Source organism: Microcebus murinus, chromosome 3 (assembly GCF_040939455.1).
Source record: "Microcebus murinus isolate Inina chromosome 3, M.murinus_Inina_mat1.0, whole genome shotgun sequence".
NCBI classification, from domain to species: Eukaryota; Metazoa; Chordata; class Mammalia; order Primates; family Cheirogaleidae; genus Microcebus; species Microcebus murinus.
Genome location: NC_134106.1, coordinates 20329520 through 20354962, shown reverse-complemented (window position 1 = coordinate 20354962; position 25443 = coordinate 20329520). Strand labels below are relative to the sequence as shown.

General features: G+C 35.3%; 1 protein-coding gene across 13 annotated transcripts in view; it reads left to right on the top strand.

Moving 5' to 3' along the window:
* Nucleotides 1-25443, top strand: part of DTNB (dystrobrevin beta) — a 247434-nt gene that overhangs the window by 124804 nt on the left and 97187 nt on the right. For all 13 annotated transcript variants that reach the window (XM_076000601.1, XM_076000603.1, XM_012788139.3 and 10 more), the window contains one exon: nt 4387-4511. In XM_076000601.1, coding sequence (XP_075856716.1) covers nt 4387-4511 — 125 coding nt within the window. The remainder of the gene's footprint in view (nt 1-4386; nt 4512-25443) is intronic.

Below are 25443 nucleotides of genomic sequence, written 5' to 3'. Positions count from 1 at the left end.
AGAATTATCTGTAGATTTGATCAACTCCCATTGAAATCCCAACAGGATTTTTTTTGTGGTAAATGACAAAATCATTCTAAAATTTAAGTGGAAGAGCAAAGGGCCAAGAACAATGAAGGTAATCCCCAAAGAACATAAGTTTGGGGCAGTTGCAGTACTTGAAAAGATAAGAGGAAGCTGGAGTAATTAAATAGCTGATATTATTACAGGGATAGTAATAGAGTATCTGGCTAGTGGGAAAGAATGGACTATTTATTAAATGATTCAGAGACAATTCATTATCCATAAAGGATAAAATTGAATTCTTTCCTTATGCTGATCAAAAATTCAATTCTAAGTAGATTCAAACTTAAATATGAAAGGTAAAAGCTATAAAACTTCAGAAGATAATGGAGATTATTTTTATGACCTCAGGAAGGGAAATATTTCTTAAGATACAAAAAGCACAAAACAGGAAGGAAAAGATTGCTAAATTGGGACTACCAATATTTAAAGATGTTCATCAAAAACATAACAGAGAAATAAACCTCAATAGATGTTGTAAGACATAACATTTCTAGAGTTAAACTATAAAAACAATGCAAAGAGGTCTTACAAATCAATAAGAAAAAGGCAATCCAGTGCAACACAATGGCAAAGACAGGAACAGGCATTTCACAGAAGAAACATAAACTTAAGAGAAGATGCTCAATCTTTTTAATAAGCAGGGAATTACAAATTAAAACCACAATACTATTTATCACCCACCAGCATGGCGAATGTTAAAATGTCTGCGAGAATGTGGAGTTTAAGAAACTTTCTCACACAGAAGTGGAAATTAGTGTAACCACTTTGTAAAAACAAATTGGCAGTGCTTAGTAAAATTGACTGTGCATAACTGTATGACCCAATAATTCCACTCTTATGTAATTCTAACTGATGGCCACTAAGAGACATGGACAAGAAAGTTATAGCAGCATTGTGACTGATAGGGCAAAAATGGAAACAACCCAAATGTTCATCAGCAATGAAGTGGATATATAAATTATGATAACACTATCAAGCCATGAAAAAATGAGTGAATTGCAATTATAGGCATCAACATGGATGAATTGTAACAAAACTTTGAGTGAAAGAATCCAGCTGCAGAAGAATACATTTATGTAGGTATATATAGTTTTTAAACATATCCAAATAATGTATTATTCATACATAATTGCTAAAATAATAAAATCAAGGAAATGATTAATACAAAATCCAGGACAGTGAATATCAGGAGAGGAGGAGGAGGCACCATGGGAATGGAATGTAGCATTAGGGTAAAGGTCCACAACAAGGCTTTGGAGTGACTAATGTTCTATTTCTCAGGCAGAATAGTGGGTAGTTGGGCATTTGTTTTGTAACTTTTTAAATGGTACATACACATTTTTATTACCCTCCTTGTATATTTAAAAAATATAACCTGTAGTATTTTTAAGAAATGGTAGGAAATGTTTTGAAATTAGTTAAAGTGGATTAAAGTATTGAAAATGCAAAAAGATTGAAAATTATTGCCTAAGAGTATTTAGGGAAGATTTGATTTGCTAAGTTAAGGCCTCTCCATTACATGAGTTTTAGAGTCCAAGTGGGGGGAAAGTACAGAGACCTTAAGGAGCATCTCTGGCAAAGCAGCTTAAATGAAGTGTAGAAGATGCCAGTTCCTACACCTGGACTGCTTTTCCTTCTTGATCCCTCCTTCTTCACTTCCTTAAATAGTCATTGACTCCTAAGTCTGGACCTCATCCTGGGGCTGAGTAGACAGAAGAGGTGATGTCCTTTTGGTATTTTCCAAAGTCTTGACGCTTTGGGTGTTTTTCAAAATCATGCTTGGAAACTTTGTTAATGTTAGCCTCCTAAACTAACACCTTATCAGAATTCACTTCAGACCTGTATTGTGAGATCTTGTTAAGAAAATCATTTATATGTTTAGACAACCTAATTGAATGCATAGCTTTAAAATTTTAAGGGTAATATCCTTTTTGGTTTGATTCCAGACTTTAGTTAATAGTCCAATTCTTATATGTATTTATTCCAGTTTTTTTTCCTTCCCATACAAATCAAGCTCTTTATGTGGTTTAATTATTTAGAATTGACCTTGATGTCAATTTGATTGATTGATTTTACCTTTCTATCTATATTTTTGTGGCTTGAAATTGGATCTAATCCTAAATCTAGACCTTGATTTAAAACACTATTTTCAAGAGCGTCACAAACATACTGCTAGAGAATATTAGGTAGCAGAAAGGCAAACATTTTTTATTTAATAGTCATGTAGTTATTTTAATGTTTATTATAAAAAATACACATGAAACCTGTGATTTCATCACTCTTATTGCTTGGGATAGAGATAAAGTAATGTGTGTGATAATCCATCTCACATAGATTACATGCATTAATGGTCCTGGGGTTCTCATATATAGCAGAAAGTCTGCTATTAAATTAATATCTGAATTATAGATGTAGTGTTATAAAGATGAATTAAGATATTCTCTTTGATGTTCTCTGTCTCTTATAATTCTCAAAAAATAAAGTTTATGTGGTTTGATTACGAAAAAGCAACCTGGAAAATTCATCTAGGCAAATAATTTGTTCAAATATGTATTCTATTGTAGGACAGGTTCTGGAAATACAAAGATAAATAAGATGTAGAACCCTTTGGAAGCACCAGTATAACAGAGATAGCAAATAAATTAAAAATTGCAACGTAGCATGGCAAGTGAAACAGTGGAAATATGTACAAGGTACATAGGTAGCCTTGGAAAGGCAGTTGCTGACTTAAGGAACAATGAGGAAAGTGTTCCCGGAGAAAGGGGTACTTACAAGTAGCCTTGAGATATGAGCTGAAAATTTACAGAAAGATATGGTTGGAGAAAGAAGACCTAGGAAAGGCACGTGCCAAGGTACAGAGACCTAAAAGAATGTGGTGTATTGGGTTAACTGTGAGCGGCTCATTACTTAGACAAGTGAAAGGAAAGAGAAGCAGGAGCCAGGTGTGAAAGCTCTTGTATGGAAAATGAAGGCATTTATTTAGATTTCATCCTATAAATGATTATCAGCCTTTGAAAGATTTTAAGCAGAAAAGTGACATGATCTCTAGGGCAGTGCAGAAGGTGGATTAAAAGGGAAGAATCATAGTCATGTTGCAGCTAGTTATTGGATAGAGGGAAAATGGAAAGAAGTTAGGGGAGAAGTTCAGAATTTCTGCTTTGTTTAGCTTTATATGATTTGCAGGAAATTAGATGACATCTTGATTTTTCCCACAATTTAATGTGTTGCAGGGGATAGTGGTAGGTGATTTAGAGCCAGTATGTGAAGTATATGAAAAAATTGTATTATTCAGCTTTTATTATAAACAAATACTAATTTACTTTGCTTATATGGTCTTAAAGGCAAACAGAGTTTTGTTTATTTTGTGTTAAAATACTACAGCAAGAAGCATATAAAAGTCAAGCAGAGACGTGGTGTTGATGAGGCACATGGCTGCAAATGAGTTTTATTTTCCAATTAAAGTGGCACATATGGTAATAAACTGCAGAGTCAGTAGAATGAAGTATTTAAACTTTTTTGCAGTTAATATCCTGCCAAGAAAATCTGAGACAACAGTGTTATTTTAAGGGAATTGGGTGGACAATATAATCTGTATATAAAAGCCTCCTTTAAATATGGGTTTTAAAAGTGAATGTTCTATTTAACTTCATTGTGGCATATTGTTTACTTTTTTGCATATTTACTATTAGATCTAAGTAGTCTTTGGATTCGGTGTATATTACTCTACCTTCCAGAGAAATGCATTGATATGCCAACTTATTTTTGTGCCTTTAGTGTATCATAATAGAGAGTCATGGTTCTGGGGCTGACTGCCTATGTATGTGAGTGACACTGTATCTGTCTACAGAGCCAGACACTTAATATAAATGTTCTGCCTCACATTTGGGGATATCCTAACATTTTGGGATGTAGCTTAGTCAGCTAATTTGCTAATATATGTAAGCCATGTCCTCTTAGCTTTTAGTATTATAGCCCATCAAAAAGTTCTGACTCTGATTGAGGAATTAACTTTAACATCTTACCAGAAATGACTCAGAAGCATCAAAAGGGAGAGTTCATGCAAAGAGTACATAGAGATGTCCAGAAAGGAAGTTAACATTACTTGATAGTGTGACTTTGTAATAGAAATGATGTAGAAATTGCAGAAATGAAGGAACTACAAATGACCTTGGGGCAATTGCAGGTTCCTTTCTGCAAGACCCAATAATATTGACTATTATGAAACTTGATTTATATTTGAAAGGATATTTTCTACACTCTTGTCACTAAGTTCTTTTGAAAAGTTAATTCCTTATTTCCTTATTTTCTGCTTTGACACAGAAATCCCCTGCAAAGAAGCTGAGCCATGCAATTAGTAAGTCTTTGGGGTGTGTACCCACGAGAGAACCCCCGCATCCTGTTTTTCCTGAGCAACCAGAGAAACCACTTGACCTTGCACATATAGTGTAAGTATACACCTGGATGTGGATCCTGCTAAAATGGGGTCCTTTGGATAAAAACTGAGTATCAACAAACATGAACATTTAAATTTCTGGTTTTTAGTTTCCTTTTGGGGAACTTAGACTTCAAGTTTCCCTCTCTTTAAATCACCTTAAATATCTACATGGAAACCTGGCTCCTGATTCCTAAAGCCTAAGTATATGGTAGTCTCCAGAAACATGAATCCATTGAAGAGTAATTATTGTACTAGTTTTAGCTGAATTGCCTTTTGTTGTTTGTGTGTTCTTGCTTTAAATCAGTGGTAGAGATCATTTCTTCTCTACAGTAGTAATGCCCATCAAGACTTAATTTAGACAACATGGAAATGAAAATCAACTTAATTTTCTTTTTGTATAGAAAGAAAATCAGAAAATTAAGACTGTATTTTACAAAGAAAACTAGAGTGTGAGATATATATATATATATATATACATATATATATATATATATATATATTGGAATATTCTTGCTAAATAAAGCAAGGGTAGAGGGGAACAAAAAATTAGAGAAATAGAGAAAAGAGGAAGGATAAAAAGGAAGAAAAACAAGGATAAGATTCAGTCTCTAAACTTATTTCTTCACTCTGAATTAAATGATGATACTAAGTTTGCTCTGCTGGGTAAGTTGGTAGAGTTGTGGATCATTCGTCTTTATCAGGTATTTAGAAGATTTTTGTTGGAGTGGACATCCATTTTCTTTTACTTAGCTGTTAGAAGGTAGTTTGACTGAATGACCTCTTGGGACTCTTGATCTTTTTTCTTTCAATTATTTAAAAACCTTTTATATTTATTAAAATAATATGTGCATACAAATTAAAAATTCAGTCATATAGAATAGCTTATAATGAATGCAACACACCCTCCCACATTTCGCCATCCTTTGGGATTATTAGTAGTTATATCTCTAAATAATATGTTTGGTGTGCTATTTCTTGCCTTAGTGGTTTTAGATATTATTGGATTCCTTTCGTAGTGGTAAGGAATAAACCTCATTTATAACTCTACATACCAACCCATCCCAGGTTTTCATAATTATATCACCATTTTTTAATTGGTTACCTTAAATAATATTCTTAAAATTCTATTTCTTGTAACTTCTTTCCTATTCAGCTGGGTAAACTGAGAAAATTAGTACCTTCTATTTCTGTCTCTGCTTGCCTCCTAACTTCTGCCATCCATGCCCTTACTTTTTTATTGTCAAAACTGATAGTATTTCTGTTTTCTTCTATGACCATAACTAAGTCTTCTGAGATTTATTAGGGGTTACCTCTAAAAGTTGAAAACCAAATAACAACATTTACAGTTAAAATCATTCATTACACAAATAGTGTGCTGTGATTCTGTGTATTCTTTTGTGTAGTTTACTGTCACGATCTCTGTGCAGTTTTATTCTCTCATCAGTGTTCACTGGGCTCTTCTTTCTTATGTACCATTGATTGCTCAAAATCATGCCCATTGGTTTTCTAACTGGGTTGACTTTGTTGTACAGTTTGGGTTGTTATTATTTTTCCTTCAGTTTCCCATTGCTTTCTTCTTGTTGGGTGAAAATATACTCCCTCAGCTCCCACTGTGTTCTGTAGTGCTATTTATCTATTGCTTATAATCCATTATTTGTTGTTAAATTTGTTAATCTTTTCTCTTTTTGGTTAGTGTTTTTTATGTTGTACTAAAAAAAGGCTATGCCTGCCTCAACATTGTAGTGGTTTTCTCCTTTTTTTTCCTTTAAGTTTTGAAGATGTCCCTTTCATATATGTTTTTAATTATCTGGAATGGATTTTTGTTCATGGTGTGATATAGAATATCCAATTCTGTCTCTCTCTTCCTCTCTCTCTCTCTCCCCCAACCCCGATTTGAATAATAACTGTCTGAGGACCATTTACTGGGTCCCTACTGACCTATAATCCCAGCATTGTCAAAAATGAAATTTCCAAGTATGCACAGGCTGGTTCCTGGGTTCTTTCTTTTATACAAGAGGTAGTTGTTGGGTCAAAAACTATGTGAATTTTGACCAGAAGAAGTATGTTGGGGAGTCCAATAATTTAGTGTAGACTTTGGTTAATCTCTTCATTTTCATCTTTACTAAAGCTGGATACAGTTTGGCTTGGGAAAAAAAAAATCTCATTTTTATTCAGGGCCCCTACCCCTACCTTTACTTGATGTTTCTGAGTTCAGAGACTTTCTGATGAGTTTGACTAGAGAGTAACCTCTCATTTTCTAGTGGGCCCAGAGAAGAGTGATCATCTGGCTGTGTAGTATTGAGGAGTGGGGCCAGAAGGGGTAGAAATTTGATGGGAATTTGCTACTTTTTACACAGACTTTCAACCAGTCCTCTTATTTTTTATTGATTGATTGAGACAGAGTCTCACTCTGTTGCTTGGGCTAGAGTGCTGTGGTGTCAGCCTAGCTCACAACAACCTCAGACTCCTGGGCTCAAGCAATCCTTATGCCTCAGCCTCCCGAGTAGCTGGGACTACAGGCATGCGCCACCATGCAAGCATGGCACATGCCTAATTTTTTTTCTATATATTTGTAGTTGGCCAATTAATTTCTTTCTATTTTTAATAGAGACTGGGGTCTCACTCTTGCTCAGGCTGATCTCGAACTCCTGACCTTGAGTAATCCTCCTGCCTCGACCTCCCAGAGCACTAGAATTACAGGCGTTGAGCCACTGTGTCCAGCCCAGTCCTCTAATTTTTAATACAACCTCTCACCCTTCTTTCCAAGATACCAGGTATCTCTAATTCCTGAGCATTCCTGGTGTTCTGTGGCTCCATTCTGCCCTCTTAGGGTGAACTTGACCTCAAATTTCTTCTCTATTCATTAAAATAGCCCTTCTCATATATAGTTTCTGTTAGAAATTTAAGTGGAAATGCCATCTGGACATCTCTTTCAACTAAGAACTAGAACCTGAATTTTTTCTTTATTGGTTCTTATTTTATTATATTTACCTTGTATCTTTTTTTAAAATAAAAACAATTATAGATTAGATAAAGTTGTGGTCCCCTACGTTCCTCTTCTTAATCTAATTCTCCTTTCTCTCTCCCAGAATGTAGCCACTAATACTTATTTGGTATTTATCACTCTACATGTTTTTATCCTTTTACTAGATGTTTATGCACCCATACAGTCAAATTTGTTAAAACTATATAAAAATGATCATGCCCTACATTTCCTTTTGCAAGTTACTACTTTATTAAATAATATGTTTTTGAGATTTATCCCAAATCTCAAATGGTATTCCATTGAGATGTGATACATTGTAATGTGATAGATCACAAGTAGTGATATATATTACAATTCTTATACTGATAGACATTAAGATTATTTCCAGTTTTTAGCTACAACCTGCAATGCTGCTGCAATCATTCTTGTGCAGAGAAATTCTCTAAGGTAGGAGGATAACTATGACATTCTAGGAAATGAATATGTCATAATCAGGACAGAGCAGATAATAATGTAGTTGCAAATTAATCCCCAAATCTGAGTGGTTCAACTCGTAAATGTTTATTTTTCACTCATACAGTCTGTTGTGGACTGGATGACTCAGTGGTCCCGGCTGCTTCAGTCTTCTGGCTTCACCAGCTTAACCAGAGGCCTGGGTGATTGCTGCAGTGGGGGAGGACAGTGAAGAGAGAGCTCAGAACCATTCTTCTGTGCTGTGGTTCAGAAGTGACACATGTCACTTCCCTCAGCCCCACCTAATTTCAAGCATAAATAGCCTTCTGTGTACCTAGGAAGGAGAGAACTAGATACTAGTCAGCTCTAGTAACATGTTCTTTAAGTGTCTTCAACTCTATTAGATATTACCTAAAATTCAAGTTTTATAGTTTAAATATTTATTAGTCTAATTATTTCCAGGCTACTTGAAAAAAAGCCGTGATAACTTCCCTTTTAGATTCTGATGAGATTTTGAGCAATTAGTCCTATTTAGCTTGACTAGATAACTTTTAAAGTCCCTTTCAACTTTGAGTTTCTGTGTATTACAGATTTTTTTCTATATTCACCACATGTTAAATTGTTCTCACACTCAGCTGATATCAAGGTCACTCAGAGAGCTTTAAAATTTAGTACAGATTACCAAGTTACTTCCATTCTAAGTCAACTAAATCATCATTCTGTGGGTGGTCTGGGAATCTACCTTGTGAACATGCTTCCTAGTGCATGGGATCAATTTATGGAACCACTGCATTACAACATAAATGGTTTTATCTATATGAATAACAAACTAAGAATTCAGTATTAAACATTAAAAAATATACACAGAGTAGAAATAAAAGATAAACATGTAAGTAGCAGTTCTTAACTCCTGCTAAGATTCTTAATTATCCATTCATTCAGCAAATACTTATTGAGGACTTTCTAGCTACTGTGCAAGGTGCAGTAGTATTCATTTAGTACTTTGCTTATTTGCAAATAGATTTGAGTAAGAATGAGGAAGTCAGCTTTATATAGTTGCAGCAGGCTGTTCTGAACTTAGTTCATGAGACACTTTATTTTAATTAAAAGTTAATCCTGTTCATAGAATTTTCTGAGAGGCTCAGCAATGTTTCCTATTGTGTGTAGCCTGCAAAATAAAAAATTAATACAAATCAAATTCTGACTACTCAGAAAATGTGTGGATTCTAGGGTTTGCACATGTCAGTATTTATGGATCCTGAAGCACTGGGGATCATATTTTCCTCGGAAAAACACAGGTGTTGTCTTCCTCTTCAAAAAGAGTAGATGTTCTGAATCATTATCTTCAGCTTTTTCAGATGTCAGGAAACAATCCTCCATTTTTATGTAAATATGATATTTTTCTACTTCCAAGAATAATGACATCCTAATCTTCATGAATTTTAACTAGACACCTATAAGGAATCTACAATTCTCCTAAATGCTCTGAAATTGGACATCTTCATTTCAGAAGCACCCTGCAGACTGAGGGAAGCTTTATTAAAACATTCCACTGTAATCACATGGTCAGTGCAGCTTGAAATTAGAAGAGGAGTAAGTTGCCTATTTAGTGGCATCATCAGTCACTTCAAAATTAAGTTTTATTTTGTACCAGATAACTGGGGCCAAATAAGTGCCTTCTAAAGAGGTCTGAAATAGTTTTACTTGAAAGCATAGCTTTAGTTAGCTTAAATATTCCTCAGTCGTGTGCCTATGATACTGTTCTGGTCTAAATACTAGGAAGCTTAGGGATTTCTTTAAACCACTTTGGTACCACGCTCACCGGCCGCGAAACCTTGCCCACACCGGCACTCATAGTCCGCACGATAGTTTGTGCTGTGCATTGACGACGAATCCGTTTTGCTCTTGTGTCATGAGTAAAGCTCTAAAGCACTGAAAGCTTGTTTTACTTTACAGGCAGCTTTACTTGTAATGTAAATCAGAATAGGTAACATATACATATATGTTTTCATTACATTATTTTTAAATGTTCACAATTTTATTTTGATAAATGAAAAATTAGAAAATACATATCACGGCTGTCGGCTAAAGTCGACTTTCAGCTGTGCGCCTTCGTATCATGGCTGTTGGCTAAAGTCGCTGTGTGCCGTTCATCTGTGGCTATCAACTATAGTTGACGCTCGGCTGTGTGTGTTTATCTGTGGCTATCGACTATAGTCGACGCTGGTACCGAAGTGGTTAAAGTTCCTGAGAATTTCTAGATTGGTGTGATAGTTTCTGACCAGTTTCAAGATTGTACCATTGTGTCCAAAAGAATAATCCTACTCATTTGAAGCTCTGAGAAATAATATAAATCATATATTCAGCCTTTATATGTAAAGTAGTTCTTTAACAAGATGTCTTAACCTTATGATCTGTCTTTATCATATTGGCAGGTTAAGCGAGGCTTTTGTGAAGAACAACGTTCCTCTGATGACTAGGAGTTAGCCTATGGAGGGTGGGAGAGGACCCTCTGGCGGAAGGCAGCAGAGCCGGAGCCCCCTACACAAGGTTCAGCTGCCTAGGCCAGCAGGGGCCACTGCAGGATGTGGGACTTTATCTTTAATTGAAGAGTTTAAAAATATCACTACCTGCTGGCAGAAATAGGGAGTGGGACAAGAGTGAAGGAGAAAAGCCCAGCTTAGGCTAGGTGAGAAACACTGGTGGTTTGGACTGTCATGGTGGTAATGGAGACAGAAGGCAGTTTGTAAATATATAATATATCTTGTTTTACCATTATTGTATGCCCAGAAATGAAATTAGAACCCAGTCAAAATTTGGGGTAGGAATTGAAACTAAGTATGAGATAAAGTCCTGTGTATTTTATGTTTCACATTTGGCACAGAGTAGAGATTTGTTCAGATCCTCACAAATTTGAGATTCAAGTGTTGTTGATATTTGTTGAAACCCATGGTGTTGCAGCCCCTTGGCTCGCCTCTTCTGTATACTTTATTTCCTTTAACCTTCACAGCAGCCTTTGCAGTATAAATACTATTAGCCTATTTAATAGATTAGGACACACAATGTTGGTGAGGTTGAATGCCGTGCCCAAGATCACACAGCTACAAAGTGATGGCTTTGGGACCAGAGTCTAGGGCTCCTGTCTCCACTCAGCCTTCTTTCCATTGCACCTGTCTCCTAACATGCTGGCACACTAAGAAATTGTTATTACAGAAACATGCAGTAATTGAAGTGTTTGAACCCCGATAACTTTAGAATCAAGACAGAATATTAAATAACTATAACTTGGTTGGTTGAATAATCAAAGGGAGGCAGTGGGATATGATAGTAGGAAAACTGGATTATTTAATAAAAATCAGGAGACTGCAGTTTGCTTTTCTATAAAATGGTGGTAATAAAACCTATCTAAATTATCTGAGGATATTGTTTAAAGATAATGTATTTGCAGCAATCAGACAGGAAAATGGAATCAAAGGTATCCAAATAGGGGCAGAAGAGATCAAACTTTCACTGTTTGCTGATGATATGATATTGTATCTAGAAAACCCCAAGGATTCAACCAAGAAACTCCTGGAACTGATCAATGAATTTAGTAAAGTCTCAGGATACAAAATCAATACACAGAAATCAGAGGCATTCATATACGCCAACACCAATCTAATTGAGAACCAAATCAAAGACTCAATTCCCTTCACAATAGCAACAAAGAAATTAAAGTACCTAGGAATATACTTAACCAAGGACGTAAAAGACCTCTACAGGGAGAACTATGAAACGCTGAGGAAAGAAATAGCAGAGGATGTAAACAGATGGAAATCCATACCATGCTCGTGGATCGGCAGACTCAATATCATCAAAATGTCTATACTACCCAAACTGATCTACAGATTCAATGTAATACCTATTAAAATCCCATCAGCATTCTTCACAGATATAGAAAAAATAATTTTACGCTTCGTATGGAACCAAAGAAGACCCCAAATATCAAAACCAATTCTAGGCAACAAAAACAAAATGGGAGGCATTAATATGCCAGATATCAAACTATACTACAAAGCTGTAGTAATTAAAACAATATGGTATTGGCACAAAAATAGGAATATTGACCAGTGGAACAGATGTGAGAATCCTAATATAAAACCATCCTGATATAGCCATCTAATCTTTGACAAAGCAGACAAAAACATACGCTGGGGAAAAGAATCCCTCTTCAATAAATGGTGCTGGGGAAACTGGATAGCCATCTGTAGAAGGCTAAAACAGGACCCACACCTTTCACCTCTCACAAAAACCAACTCACACTGGATAACAGACTTAAACCTAAGGTATGAAACTATTAGAACTCTAGAGGAAAAAGTTGGAAACACTCTCCTAGACATCGGCCTGGGCAAAGAGTTTATGAAGAAGTCCCCAAAGGCAATCACAGCAGCAACAAAAATAAATAAATGGGACATGATCAAACTACAAAGCTTCTGCACAGCCAAAGAAATAGTCATGAAAGTAAACAGACAACCTACAGAATGGGAGAAAATTTTTGCATCCTATGCATCCAATAAGGGACTGATAACTAGAATATACTTAGAACTCACGAAAATTAGGAAGAAAAAATCAAATAACCCCATTAAAAAGTGGGCAAAGGACTTGAACAGAAATTTTTCTAAAGAAGACAGAAGAATGGCCAACAAACATATGAAGAAATGCTCAACATCTCTAATCATCAGGGAAATGCAAATCAAAACCACAATGAGATATCACTTAACCCCAGTGAGAATGGCCTTTATCAAAAAATCTCCAAACAATAAATGCTGGCGTGGTTGCAGAGAGAGAGGAACACTCCTACACTGCTGGTGGGACTGCAAACTAGTTCAACCTCTGTGGAAAGCAATATGGAGATACCTTAAAGCGATACTAGTGAGTCTACCATTTGATCCAGCAATCGCATTGCTGGGCATCTACCCAAATGATCCAATGACACTCTACAAAAAAGACACCTGCACTCGAATGTTTATAGCAGCACAATTCATAATTGCAAGGCTGGAAACAGCCCAAGTGCCCATCAATCCAAGAATAGATTAATAAAATGTGGTATATGTATACCATGGAGTACTATTCAGCTCTAAGAAACAATGGTGGTATAGCACATCTTATATTTTCCTGGTTAGAGCTGGAACCCATATTACTAAGTGAAGTATCCCAAGAATGGAAAAAGAAGCACCAGATATATTCTCCAGCAAACTGGTATTAACTGAGTAGCACCTAAGTGGACACATAGGTACTACAGTAATAGGGTATTGGGCAGGCGGGAGGGGAGAGGGGGGCGGGTATATACATACATAATGAGTGAGATGTGCACCATCTAGGGGATGGTCATGATGGAGACTCAGACTTTTGGGGGGAGGGGGGGAAATGGGCATTTATTGAAACCTTAAAATCTGTACCCCCATAATATGCCGAAATAAAATTTAAAAAAAAAAAGGCAAAAAAAAAAAAGATAATGTATTTGAAAGTTTAAATAACTTTAAACTTTTGAAGTCTTTTCCTTAAAATATAAACTCTACAAAGGCCTAAGGCTTTGTCTTTTTCTCCACTGAATTCCCAGTGCCTAAAATAGTGCATGGTGTGCACTTAAAATATATTGAATGTATGAATGATACTAAAGACAACTTATATAAACAGGCATCTAGCTCTTCCCCTTTTGTAAATGATCTTGTGTTTTGATATGTTTTTATTTTTTCTTTCAGAAAATAATGTTTGTCCTGTACAGTTTCCTAAAGTTTCCACTAGATGTCAGGCATATTTCCTTGTGTTGCTTTTCAGGTGGCGAAGGGGTGTTGAGAATATTGAGTAAACAAGGTTTTTCAAATAAACCTCCAGACTTGTATTTAAAACAAACCAATTCGTTTATCAACACTCTAGCAACTTTTCATACTTCTAAGTCTCTAAGAGAAATTAGTTGCTTCTTTTGGTCAAAACATTTTTATATAACCTCTAGCTTTTGATGTCTCTGATAGGCTTTCTGCTATCCTAATTCAAGCAATTTGCTGTTGCTTAGGACCTAATTATCTAACCACAGAGTCCTTAAACCTAATCTCTTTAATTAGTGGTTAGTCACCATTACATTTCAGTTTGTGGTTATTTATTTCTTAGAGAAAGCAAAACGTCCCAGTCTTAGCTTAGCTCTGTATATTCCTCTGAATTCTAGCAAGAAAAAGCACATAAGTCTTCCACCACACATACCTGGAATTTATCTATTCTCTTAACAGGGGCTGGCAAACTATAGCCTTCAGGCTAAGGCCAGCTTGCCACCTGTTTTGGGATGGCCCACAGTCTAAGACGACTTTTATATTTTTAAATGGTTGAAGAGAAATAAAAAAGAATAATATTTTGCAAAGTGAAAATTATATGAAATACAAATGTCAGTGTCCATAAATAAAGTTTTATTGGGACATGACCACACTTATGTATTGTTTATGGATGCTTTCTATCTACAGTGGCAGAATTGAGTCATTGGTGACTGAGGCCATGTGACCCTCAAAGCCCAAATTATTTCTCTCTGGCCTTTTACAGAAAAAGTTTTCTGCCCTCTGCTTTTAAAGAAGAGTGGATAAAAACTGCAAATTTAGGGTACTTTGTGCTTCTTGATATTCTTTTTTTCTGATTGCTGATCATCATCTTTGGTTTGATGGCCCAGATTGTTTTTCCACCCAATGGTAAAGGTTAATTGGTAACTACTTCTGTTGAAGCACTCGGATAAAGTTTGTTACCTAGAAACCAGACGACCTCTTATTGACAGAAACTCCTTTCTTTGTTTCTTGCTGCCTATGCATACATAAATATATAGCATGTCTGAACAGTTAAGGCAACCAATTTTCTCTATGCTTTTTATCAAAACGGAATTAACCTAGATAATTAAAAAACTGTTACTTAAACTATATTATAATTATAAAATTATAATTAAAGTAATACTTTAATGTGGCTCTAATTTGTTCTATTTTAACTATTCTTCTGTTTAATACTTAAACTCTATGCATTACTTTGATCTAAAACATATGTTCTCTTTGTTATTTTTTTCCTTTACCAACCTCATAGATATTCTTTTTGAATTTTGAACAACTATGCTTTAAGCATCAGTGCTTTCAGTGTTTGTGAACTTTTTAGTGTAACACAATAAATCTGCTTGTTTTGTACTTTATTTATAATGACTTTAAGCAAATCAGTAGAATTCACCAGACCAGGCATAATGTAAGACCATATGTAACCCTATTAAAGAACAAGTCTGGCTTCTTATTTATGCTGTTTAATTATTAAAGCACACTTTTGTGACACTTCTTTTAAAATAATGGATGAATCCAGAGTTGGACATGGCTTTTGTGACAAGGGCACTTCTGGTGAATTGCCTAGCTGTTTGCATCTTTTTTTATAAGCCAAATTTGGTTTTTTTTCCAGAGAGAGTTATTAATTGGTTTTATTGTATTCCCAAATTGTCAGATGTTATGGGGTTTACAATATTGATGTGTTAGTCTGGGTTGAAACCACTGTCTTCCACAGTATTTGTTAAATATGTATTGTGAATAGGGCTCTGTTCAGTAGAGTCATATTTGAGAAAACTGATGGGGATGCTTTCCCTTTTAGACTGCTAGGTTAATCTGATGTTCTAGTCACTTAAAAGGAGTATTGGATTAATTCTGGGTATCTTGGTCTCTTGAGAGTGAACCTATTTGGAAGATCATAACCTTGTGCTGTTTCTGATAGGTTGAACATTCCAACTCTGAAAATCCGAAATGCTCCAAAATCTGAAACTTTTTGAGCACCGACGTGATGCTCAAAGGAAATACTCATTAGAGCATTTCAGATTTTGGATTTGGGATAAGTATAATGGGGTAAGTATAATGTAGATATTCCAAAATCCAAAATCTGAACCACCTTTGGTCCCAAGAATTTCAGATAAGGAAGACTCAACCTGTATTTTGATTCTTAGATAATAGCTTATCTGATACTAATTCTATCTTGCATTTTGCTGTATTGATTTTGAAAAACCTGTCCTTGGTAACATAATCTGCTCATGAGTGGGCTATTAGGCACCTAAAATTGCAGGTTTATATAATTTGACCTTTTGGAAAAAGAAAAGTTGCTTTTTTTTTTTTTGAGACAGAGTCTCACTTTGTTGCTTGGCTAGAGTGCCGTGGTGTCAGCCTAACTCACAGCAACCTCAAACTCCTGGGCTCAAGCAATCCTTCTGCCTCAGCCTCCCGAGTAGCTGGGACTACAGGCATGTGCCACCATGCCTGGCTAATTTTTTCTATATATATTTTTAGTTTGCCAATTAATTTATTTCTATTTTTAGTAGAGACAGAGTCTCAATCTTGCTCAGGCTGCTTTTGAACTCCCGACGTTGAGCGATCCTCCCACCTCAGCTTCCCAGAGTGCTAGGATTACAGGTGTGAGCCACTGCACCGAAAAGTTGCTTTTTATTCTCCTATTTATATAGCCTATCCCGGGGCCCTCAAACTTATTAAACAGGGGGCCAGTTCACTGTCCTTCAGACCATTATAGGGCCGTTGGAGAGTGCAGCGCATATTCTACGCATGCACACTGTGAGCCGGGGACGAGTCAGCTGCTAAGCAGGACAGGCAGTGGCAGCAAAAACACCCAGCGGGCAGGATAAATGTCCTCGGCAGGCCGCAAGTGGCCCGTGGGCCATAGTTTGATGACCCCTGGTAGACTGTGAAGGCTCTTATGGCTCTTAGGTCATAGCTCATCTGATACTGGTTCTGCATATTGCTCGGATCAGTTTGAAAATCTAGCAGCTGAGGAATAGAGGATTGCCGGAAAGCCTTAGAGCTTCAGTAGGTCTTGGTTTCAGTGCTGTTTCATTCCATTTCTGTTGAAGTTCCCAGAAATCATTCTTTTCTGAGCTTAGGGTTGCTGACTAGCCCTGAAAATATACTTCTTCAAAAAGGAAAGAAAGAGCAGAGGGTCATGCATTATCTAAGGTAGTCCTAGAAATAGGATAAGGCTTTTGCCTGAACCTTAGTGTGTGTGTGTGTGTGTGTGTGTGTGTGTGTGTGTGTGTGTGTGTGTGTTGGGGCAGGAGGACTTGCATACATTCATGAACCCACATGTCTAAGTATACGTGTACTTGTGTACATATGCGTGATAAAGAGGGATGGTCATGTGAACAGCAAATATGATTGATTATGGTGTAGTAAGGAGAAATAGCATTATTTAATAAACAAAACTCAGAACCATCAAGCTTTAATCCTAGGAGGGTAATTATTCATAAGTGGCTGTGACTGTGTTCTGTGGAGTTTCACTCTCCCTTGGGATTTTCTCACCCTGTTTATCATCATACTACCAGTGAGCACTCTGCTTTTGCACTCTGCGTTGTACTATCAGAGAGCACTCTGCTTTTGCACTCTGCATTATATTACCAGAGAGCACTCTAAATCTCACGTGGCCCCAAATCATCATCCCTTGGTTTTCTTTTCTCTTTTTATTGTGGTTAAAAAAAATTAAAAAGAAAACATAAAATTTACCATCTTAACCATTTTTAAGTGTACGGTTCAGTAGTATTAATTATATTTACATTGTTAAACCAAATTCCAGAACTTTTTCATCTTGCAAATCTGAAACTCTGTACCCATGAAACAACAATGCCCTTTTCCCTCCCTTTCCACCCTGCTACTCCTTGGTAACCACCATTCTAGTTTCTGTTTCTATGAATCTGACTACATACTTCATGTAAGTGGAATTGGTCTTTTTGTGACTGGCTTATTTCACTTAGCATAGTGTCCTCAAGATTCATCTTTGTTATAGCACAAGACAGGATTTCCTTCCTTTTTAAGGCTGAAAAATATTACATTTTATATATGTACTACATTTTGCTTATCTATTTGTCCACCTATGGACACTTGGGTTGCTTTCACCTCTTGTCTATTGTGAATAGTGCTGCTGTGAATATAGATGTGCAAATACCTCTTTGAGACCCTGCTTTTAATTATTTCATATATATACCCAATAGTAGGATTGGTACTTCATATGGTACTTCTATTTTTAATTTTTTAAGGAACCTTCATACTGTTTTTCATAGAGATTGCACCATTTTATGATCCCACCAACAGTGCACAAGGGCTCTAACTTTCTACATCCTTGTCAACACTTGTTATTTTATGGTTTGCTTTTATAGTAGCCATTTTACTGGGTATGAAATAATATCTCATTATGGTTTTGATTTGCTTTTTCTTTTTTCGATGGTTTTATTGAGGTCAAATTTATGTACCGTGAAATTCACCCACTGTGACTGTTAGGATTTTAAGTAAATTTATATAGTTTTGCAACCATTGCTATCATCCAGAATTAAAATAATTCTATCATCTAGAATGTTCTTATGATGAATAGTCAATACCAGCTTTAACCTCCAACCCTAAAGCAACTACCAATCTGCTTTTTGTCTCTATAGTTTTGCTTTTCCTAGAAATTCATATAAACAGACTCATATAATATGTAGTCTTTTGTTTTTGGCTTCTTTCATTTAGCATTATGTTTTTGAGGTTTATCCATGTGGTAGCAAGTATAAATAGGTCATTTCTTTTTAATTTTGAAAATATTTCTTTGTATCATATTTGTTTTTTCATTCACTCGTTCATAGACATTTGGCTCATTTTCCATTTTTGCCTATTATGAATACTACTACTATGATCATTCACATCTTCATGCAAATGTATGTTTTCATTTCTCTTTAGTAGATACTTAGGAGTAGAATTGCTGAATCATACAGGGTAAGTGTATTTTAACTTGTTAAGAAACTGCCAAACTGTTTTTGAAAATGGTGGTACGTTGTCACAGTCCCACCACCAATGCACAAGAGTTCCTATTTTTCCACATTCTCACCAACACTTGGTATATTGTTGTTCTTTTGGATTATAGCCATCCTAGTTAATGAGTAGTGGTATCTTACTGTGGTTTTAATTTGCATTTCCCTAATGACTTATGATGTAGAGCACCTTTTTATGCACTTTGCCATTCATATGTCTTCTTTGGTATACTTGTCTTTCTAGATCTTTTGTCCTTTTTTCTTTTTTCTTTTTGAGATAGGGTCTTGTACTGTTGCCCATGCTGAAGTGCATTGGCATCATCATAGCTCACTGCAACCTTGAGCTACTGGACTCAAGTGATCATCCTGTCTCAACCTCCCGAGTAGCTGGGACTACAGGTGCACGCCACCATGCCCGGCTGACTTTTCTATTTTTTGTAGAGATGGAGTTTCACTCCTGCTCAGGCTGGTCTAGAACTCCTAGCCTAGAGCATTCCTCTGATCTCGGCCTCCCAGAGTGCTAGGATTACAGGCGTGAGCCGCTGCACCCAACCTCTTGTCTTCTTATTGCTGATTTTTAAGAACTCTTTATATATTCTGGATACAAGTTATATATCAGATATATGATTTGCAAATAATTTGTCTCAGCTTATGTCTTGTCTTTTCATTTTCTTTCTTTTTTTTTTTAAGAAACAGGTCTCTCTCTGTCACCCAAGCTAGAGTATGGTAGCTCACTCATAGCTAACTGTAACCTTGAACTCCTGGCCTCAAGTGATCCTCCTGCCTTGACCTCTCAAAGTGCTGGCATTACTAGTGTGAACCACTGTACCTGGCCTTATCTTTTCATTTTCTTAATGATCTTTTGAAAAGCAAAAGTTTTTAATTTTTAGGAAGTCTAATTTATCAATTCATTCTTTTATGGATTGTGTTTTTGGTGTCATACCTAAGAAATCTTTGCCTAAACCAAGGTCACAAAGGTTTTCTCCTAGAAATTTTATAGTTTTAATACTTACATTTCAGTCTATAATCCATTTTTGTGTTAACTTTGAGTAAATTTTTATGTATGGTTTGAGTTGGGAGTCTAAGTTCCTTCTTTTGTATGTGGATATCCACATTTGTTGAAAAAACTATCCTTTTGCCCCGTTGAATTGCCCTGCCATCTTTGTCAAAATCATTTGACTATAAACATACGGGTCCATTTCCAGACTTAAGTTCTATTTCATTGATCTGTAACATGTCTCTTCTTATGTCAGCAGCACATGATCTAGATTACTACAACTTAATAGAAGTTTAGAAATTGGATAGTTTAAGGGTTCTCTTTTTCAAAATTATTTTGTTTATTCTAGGTCCTTTGCATTTTCATATAAATTTTAGGACACACCTGTTAATTTTAACAAAAAATCTGCTGGGATTTTAACAGGAGATTCTGTTAAATCTATTGATCAGTTCTCTTCCTCACTTCCACCTCATATCCTACCTGCCTTCTCCCTTATTTTTTGTTTGTATGTTTGTTTGTTCTTTGTTTTTTTGTTTTATTGCCACCTGTGTTTGCATTTGAATAGCTAATCCTGTCTAGGACACAGTCATCTTACATATTTAACAAATCCTTAGCAGTGACCACAACCATGGATATATTCTCTTTTATTTAGTCTACTTTTATATCCTTCCTTAATGATAATATTAATGAAAAATCCTTACAAGATTTTTCCAAGATGTTTCTTTTTGTTTGAACTTACGATACAAGTCAACTCTTTATAAAAGTGTCTAGATGTAGGTAAAGAAAATTCAGGTCAGCATCATCTCTCCCCCCAAAAAAGAAAAAAAAAAAAAAAAAAGAAAAGAAAATTCAGGGCTGAAAATTCAGAGCTAGTAAATTGGTTTAGTGTTGTAATATATCTGTCCTATAATATAATCCAGTTCATGTCATGTTTTTTCTTTCTTTTTCAGTGACTTTGCATTACATTTAAAATAAAAGTCAAAGTCTGTATAATGATCTATACAAGGCCACATAAGTTCTGGTTCCTGGCAACCTTTCTGACTTTATTTCCTACCATTTTTCCATTGGTCTCTGTGCTCTTTTGTGACACTGGTTTTGTTCATTGCAAATACCAGTTATGTTCCCATCTCAGGACCTTTGCATCTGCTTTGATTTGCCTGAAATATTCCTCATGCTGATGTTCATGTGGCTTATCCCTTAAATATTAGCTTCAGGTCTCACCTTAAATGTTAGCTTCTCAGACAGATTTCTGTAACTCCTTTATCTAAAATAGTACCATCAATGCTACCCTGTGTCCTCTCACTTTGCTTCAGTTTCTCCATGGCACTTCCCATTATGTCACATTATTTTATTCATTTTCGTATCTGTTTATAATCTCTTCCTTACTAGATTGTAAGCCCTTTGAAGACAAGGACTTTATCTTGTGTCCTGCTGTATCTCTAGATATATAATGAGACTTTCAAATAGTTGACCTTAAATAAATGCTTATAGAATGAATGAATACATGTATATGTTTATCTGCTTATGACTTACTAATAGCACTGATATTGAAATGATATCAGTATGTCAGGAGGAGACAGCCTCTATTTCCTATATTTTTACAGTGCTAGAGCCACTAATATAAAAACTGGGCAAGAGGTTGAGGCAGAAGGATCATTTGAGCCCAGGAGTTCGAGGCCACAGCTGTGATCATGCCATTGCACTCCAGCCTGGGCAACAGACCCCGTTTCAAAAACAAGGTGGGGGGGAGGGTTGGAAACAATGGTTCTCCATAAAATAATTATTATGATTATGATTATTTTTTAAATTCTTGAAAATAATCATTCCTAATATTGGAGAAATCTGTTTTCTTTGAGTTTTATTTCTTCCCTATCTAAACCTAGAATATACCTGTTAAGTAATTTATATAATTTCATGCAGACATTGAGCTTCAGAATTATATTTCATTGAGTGGGATTTCTTGACAGGATTTGTATACTGGCTGTAATTTAGAATAATTGAATATTTCTTAGCACCTTTATAAGTCTTTATATTGCTCACTTTGACTGGTACCTGAGATTAGATTCTACTATATTAGCCCTTTTCATTCTTCTTCAAACTCTAATCTGTTTACATACTTCAAACAAATTAATCTTCTTGACTCACTGCTTTTGTCATATTACTTCCCTATTTAAAAATATATAAAACCCACTGCCTGTAGAATTAGAGGCACTCCTCATGCTGGAATTCAAGGCTCCTGTGTAATCGGAACCCACCTTACTTTTTGAATCCTATCTTCTGCCACTAATTTATGTAGTACAAAGCCTCTGCTTTAGTCAAAACTGCCCCCTTCCTATCTTTTAAAAGTTTATGTCCCTTCCCACTGAACTGGCTCCTGATATCCCAGCTCAGCTATCCCTTTCCTGAATGCCCTGCTTGCTTTCCGGTTTTTACGTGTTTTATATATCTATGAGCCCAGCTTAGATTCTGCTCCGTCTAGGAAACCATTCTTAAATCCTAGAAGTAACTAACTCGTATGAATCTCTTCTTTCCATTCCTAAATTCCTTGTGTTGTTTCCTCCCTAATTATGCTTTTTTGTTTTATCAGTCATTTGAGCATCCAATAAAATGCAGTCTCCTTCTTTAAGGATTTCTGGAGTATGTATTAAACCAAGACTTTTTGAAGATTATAAGCACCTCCGTTGTACCATCAACTTCTTAAGGGCTGGGATTGTATATCCTCAGTGCCTGGCAAATTCCTTGTATTTGTGGGACTGAACGTTATACGGATTCCATTGTAAATTCTAGTTGAATTAGGTTAAATTTGGCAACTTTCTTGTAGTCTCTCTCCAAGGTCACATGGTAGGACCTTGCTTGTTTATTTGATATTCCTTTGCTGATCTTACTGAAGCTTTGGAAGACGACCAAGGAGAAGTTACTCATATTGTAAAAATCTGTATTTTTTTATGAGCTCTTGGAGAGTTCTTCTGGTCAAGATAAGGTCAGAGTAAGATACCTTCCCCTTTGGTGTAAAGTGGCCCTGTTTAATTCTGTGTAAATCCAGCTGTTATTTTTCACTCATTTCCTGTGTCCAGTTTAATCACAAGAAAAGTATTCTTTTTAAGAGCTTTTCCATAGAGTTTATTGAGATGAATATTTAATGTCTTCATTCTGAGAAATCACTTAGACTGCTATTGATGTTACCTGTGTGAGCTCAGCCCTTTTGAAACTTAAAAATCTAAAACTGGTATAATATAGAAGGATAAAAAAGGTATCCTCCAAATTGAATGAACATGAATTTAGGGCATAAAACTAATTTGTATTAACATTATAATATTCCTTTCACACATATATGAACAAATAAATGATATATACAAATAAATGATATAATGCACAAAAGAATACATTTTAAGCATTTTTCCATGTTTTCACATAGATTTAAGATATTAATATGCACTGTTCATCTATTCTATGGGCATTTTAATTTATAAGCTGATCATCTTAAATTCCTTCTCACATTTGCCAAGTTGTCAAGTAGAAACACAAACATTTTATTCCTGACCCTATAAGAAAATCAGTTAGAGCATAATTTATAATTATAAGAAAGAAGGGCTTATGAGAGAAATTTGTAACCACAGGCCCACCTTCACAAAGGTTTGAAACAAGAATTTATATCATTGTTTTGGGCCCACAATCTCAACTTAAAAATAAGTTGTTCTTTTTGGGTAGTTCTCCCAGAAACCTGTCATAAGCAATCATAAGTTCTCTTTGGAGGAAGGCAATTAAAAACCTTAGCTTTGAGTAATCTCCACAGATAAAGATCCAAAGAACTTGAACTCACCCAAAATAGAAAAAAATAAACTGGCATGATTGAGAATTAACAGAAACAATACATTAAAATCCCACAAAGAGTTTTAATGATCAAATACAGAATATAACATAAGTACTTTTATTTAAAAAAGGAGTATGTTAAAAGTGTAAAGAAATAAAAAACTGTAAAAATTACCAGAAAATTTGAAGAAGGATCACAATTTCTAGGAATTGAAAAATAATTTATAAACCTCAATCAGATAAGGTAAATATTAGATTAAACCTTGATAAGGAGAGCATCAGTGAACTGAAAAATAAATACAAACAGATTATTCAGACTATAGCACACAGAGACAAAGATATCTTGTAATATATAGATAATTAGAATTCCAGAAGGACAAAACAAAAAAATTAGAGGTGAGTTAAAAAGATAACGAATGCGAGTTGATAGCAGATGTCAACAAATCCCAATTAAGATTTTATTAATGAAAGAAAATCAGTACTCAGACACATCATAGTAAAGCTAGAGGACAGAAGAAACAAAGAGAAGATATTAAAAACAGAAAAAAGACAGATTATTTACAAAGAATTTACTATTTCACAGAAAGTTGTCTTCTCAAGAGCAATATTAGAAGCCAGAGGACAGTGGAAAACTATCTTCAAAGAACTCAGAGGAAAATAACTATAATCCTACATTGGATACCCACTGAAAATGTATCTTCCAAGAAAAAGAAGATAAAAAACATTTGCAGATAAATAAAAATAGAGTTTACTATTAAAAGACCCTCACTAAAGGCATTTCTAAAGGAGAAGGAAAATGATGCTGAACATTTGACAAAATTCAACCCTCATCATGTCTTTAAAAACTCTCAGAAGACTAGGAATTGAGAGGTTGGGTGCAGTGGCTCATGTCTGTAATCTTAGTACTCTGGGAGGCTGAGGGAAGAGGATTACTTGAAGTCAGAAGTTTGAGACCAGCCTGAGCAAGAGTGAGACCTTTCTCTACAAAAAATAGAAACAATTAGCCAGGCATGATGGCATGTGTCTGTAGTCCTAGCTACTCAGGAGGCTGGGACAGGAGGATCGCTTGAGCCCAGGAGTTTGAGGTTACAGTGAGCTATGATGATGCCACTGCACTCTAGCTGGGGTGACAGAGTGAGACTCTGTCTCAAAAAACAAACAAACTAGGAATTGAAAATGATTTCTTCAACCTGAAAATGCACATCTATGAAAAATCTATAGGTACCATCATACTTAATGGTGAAAGATTAAAACTCAAGGGAAATCAAGAAAAAAAATAAAAAAACAAAACAAAACAAAAATGGTGAAAGACTGAACACTTTAATATTGGGAACAAGGCAAGAATGTCACTCTCAGTATTTCTATTCAGCATTTTACTGGCAATCCTCGCTAATGCAATAAGACAGGAAAAATAAAGGCATACAAATTGGAATGGAAACATTAAAATTGTCTTTATTCCCAGATGAGGTGATTGTGTACATAGAAAATGCTAAAAGAAAATCTACAAAACAAACTATTAGAACAAACAAATGAAGTTACCAATATTACAGGACATAGGTCAATATACAAAAAAAAAAAATCAATGGCATTTTCTACATATTAGCAAAAATGAAATGTTAAAAATCAATACCCTTTATGATAGCATAAAAACATAATATAGTAATAAATATAATGAAATACATGCAAGACCTATAGACTAAAAACTGTAAAATATTGCTGAAAGAAATTTTAAAAGACTTAAATAAATGAAGAAATATACTATGTTTATAAATTGGAAGGGCAGTGGTGGACCTAGCATATACAATATCCAGAATGGGTAATATTTAACAGTCCTCTCTTCTGTGTGTCAAAATTATTTTTAGGTGTGCTATGGCACATACCTA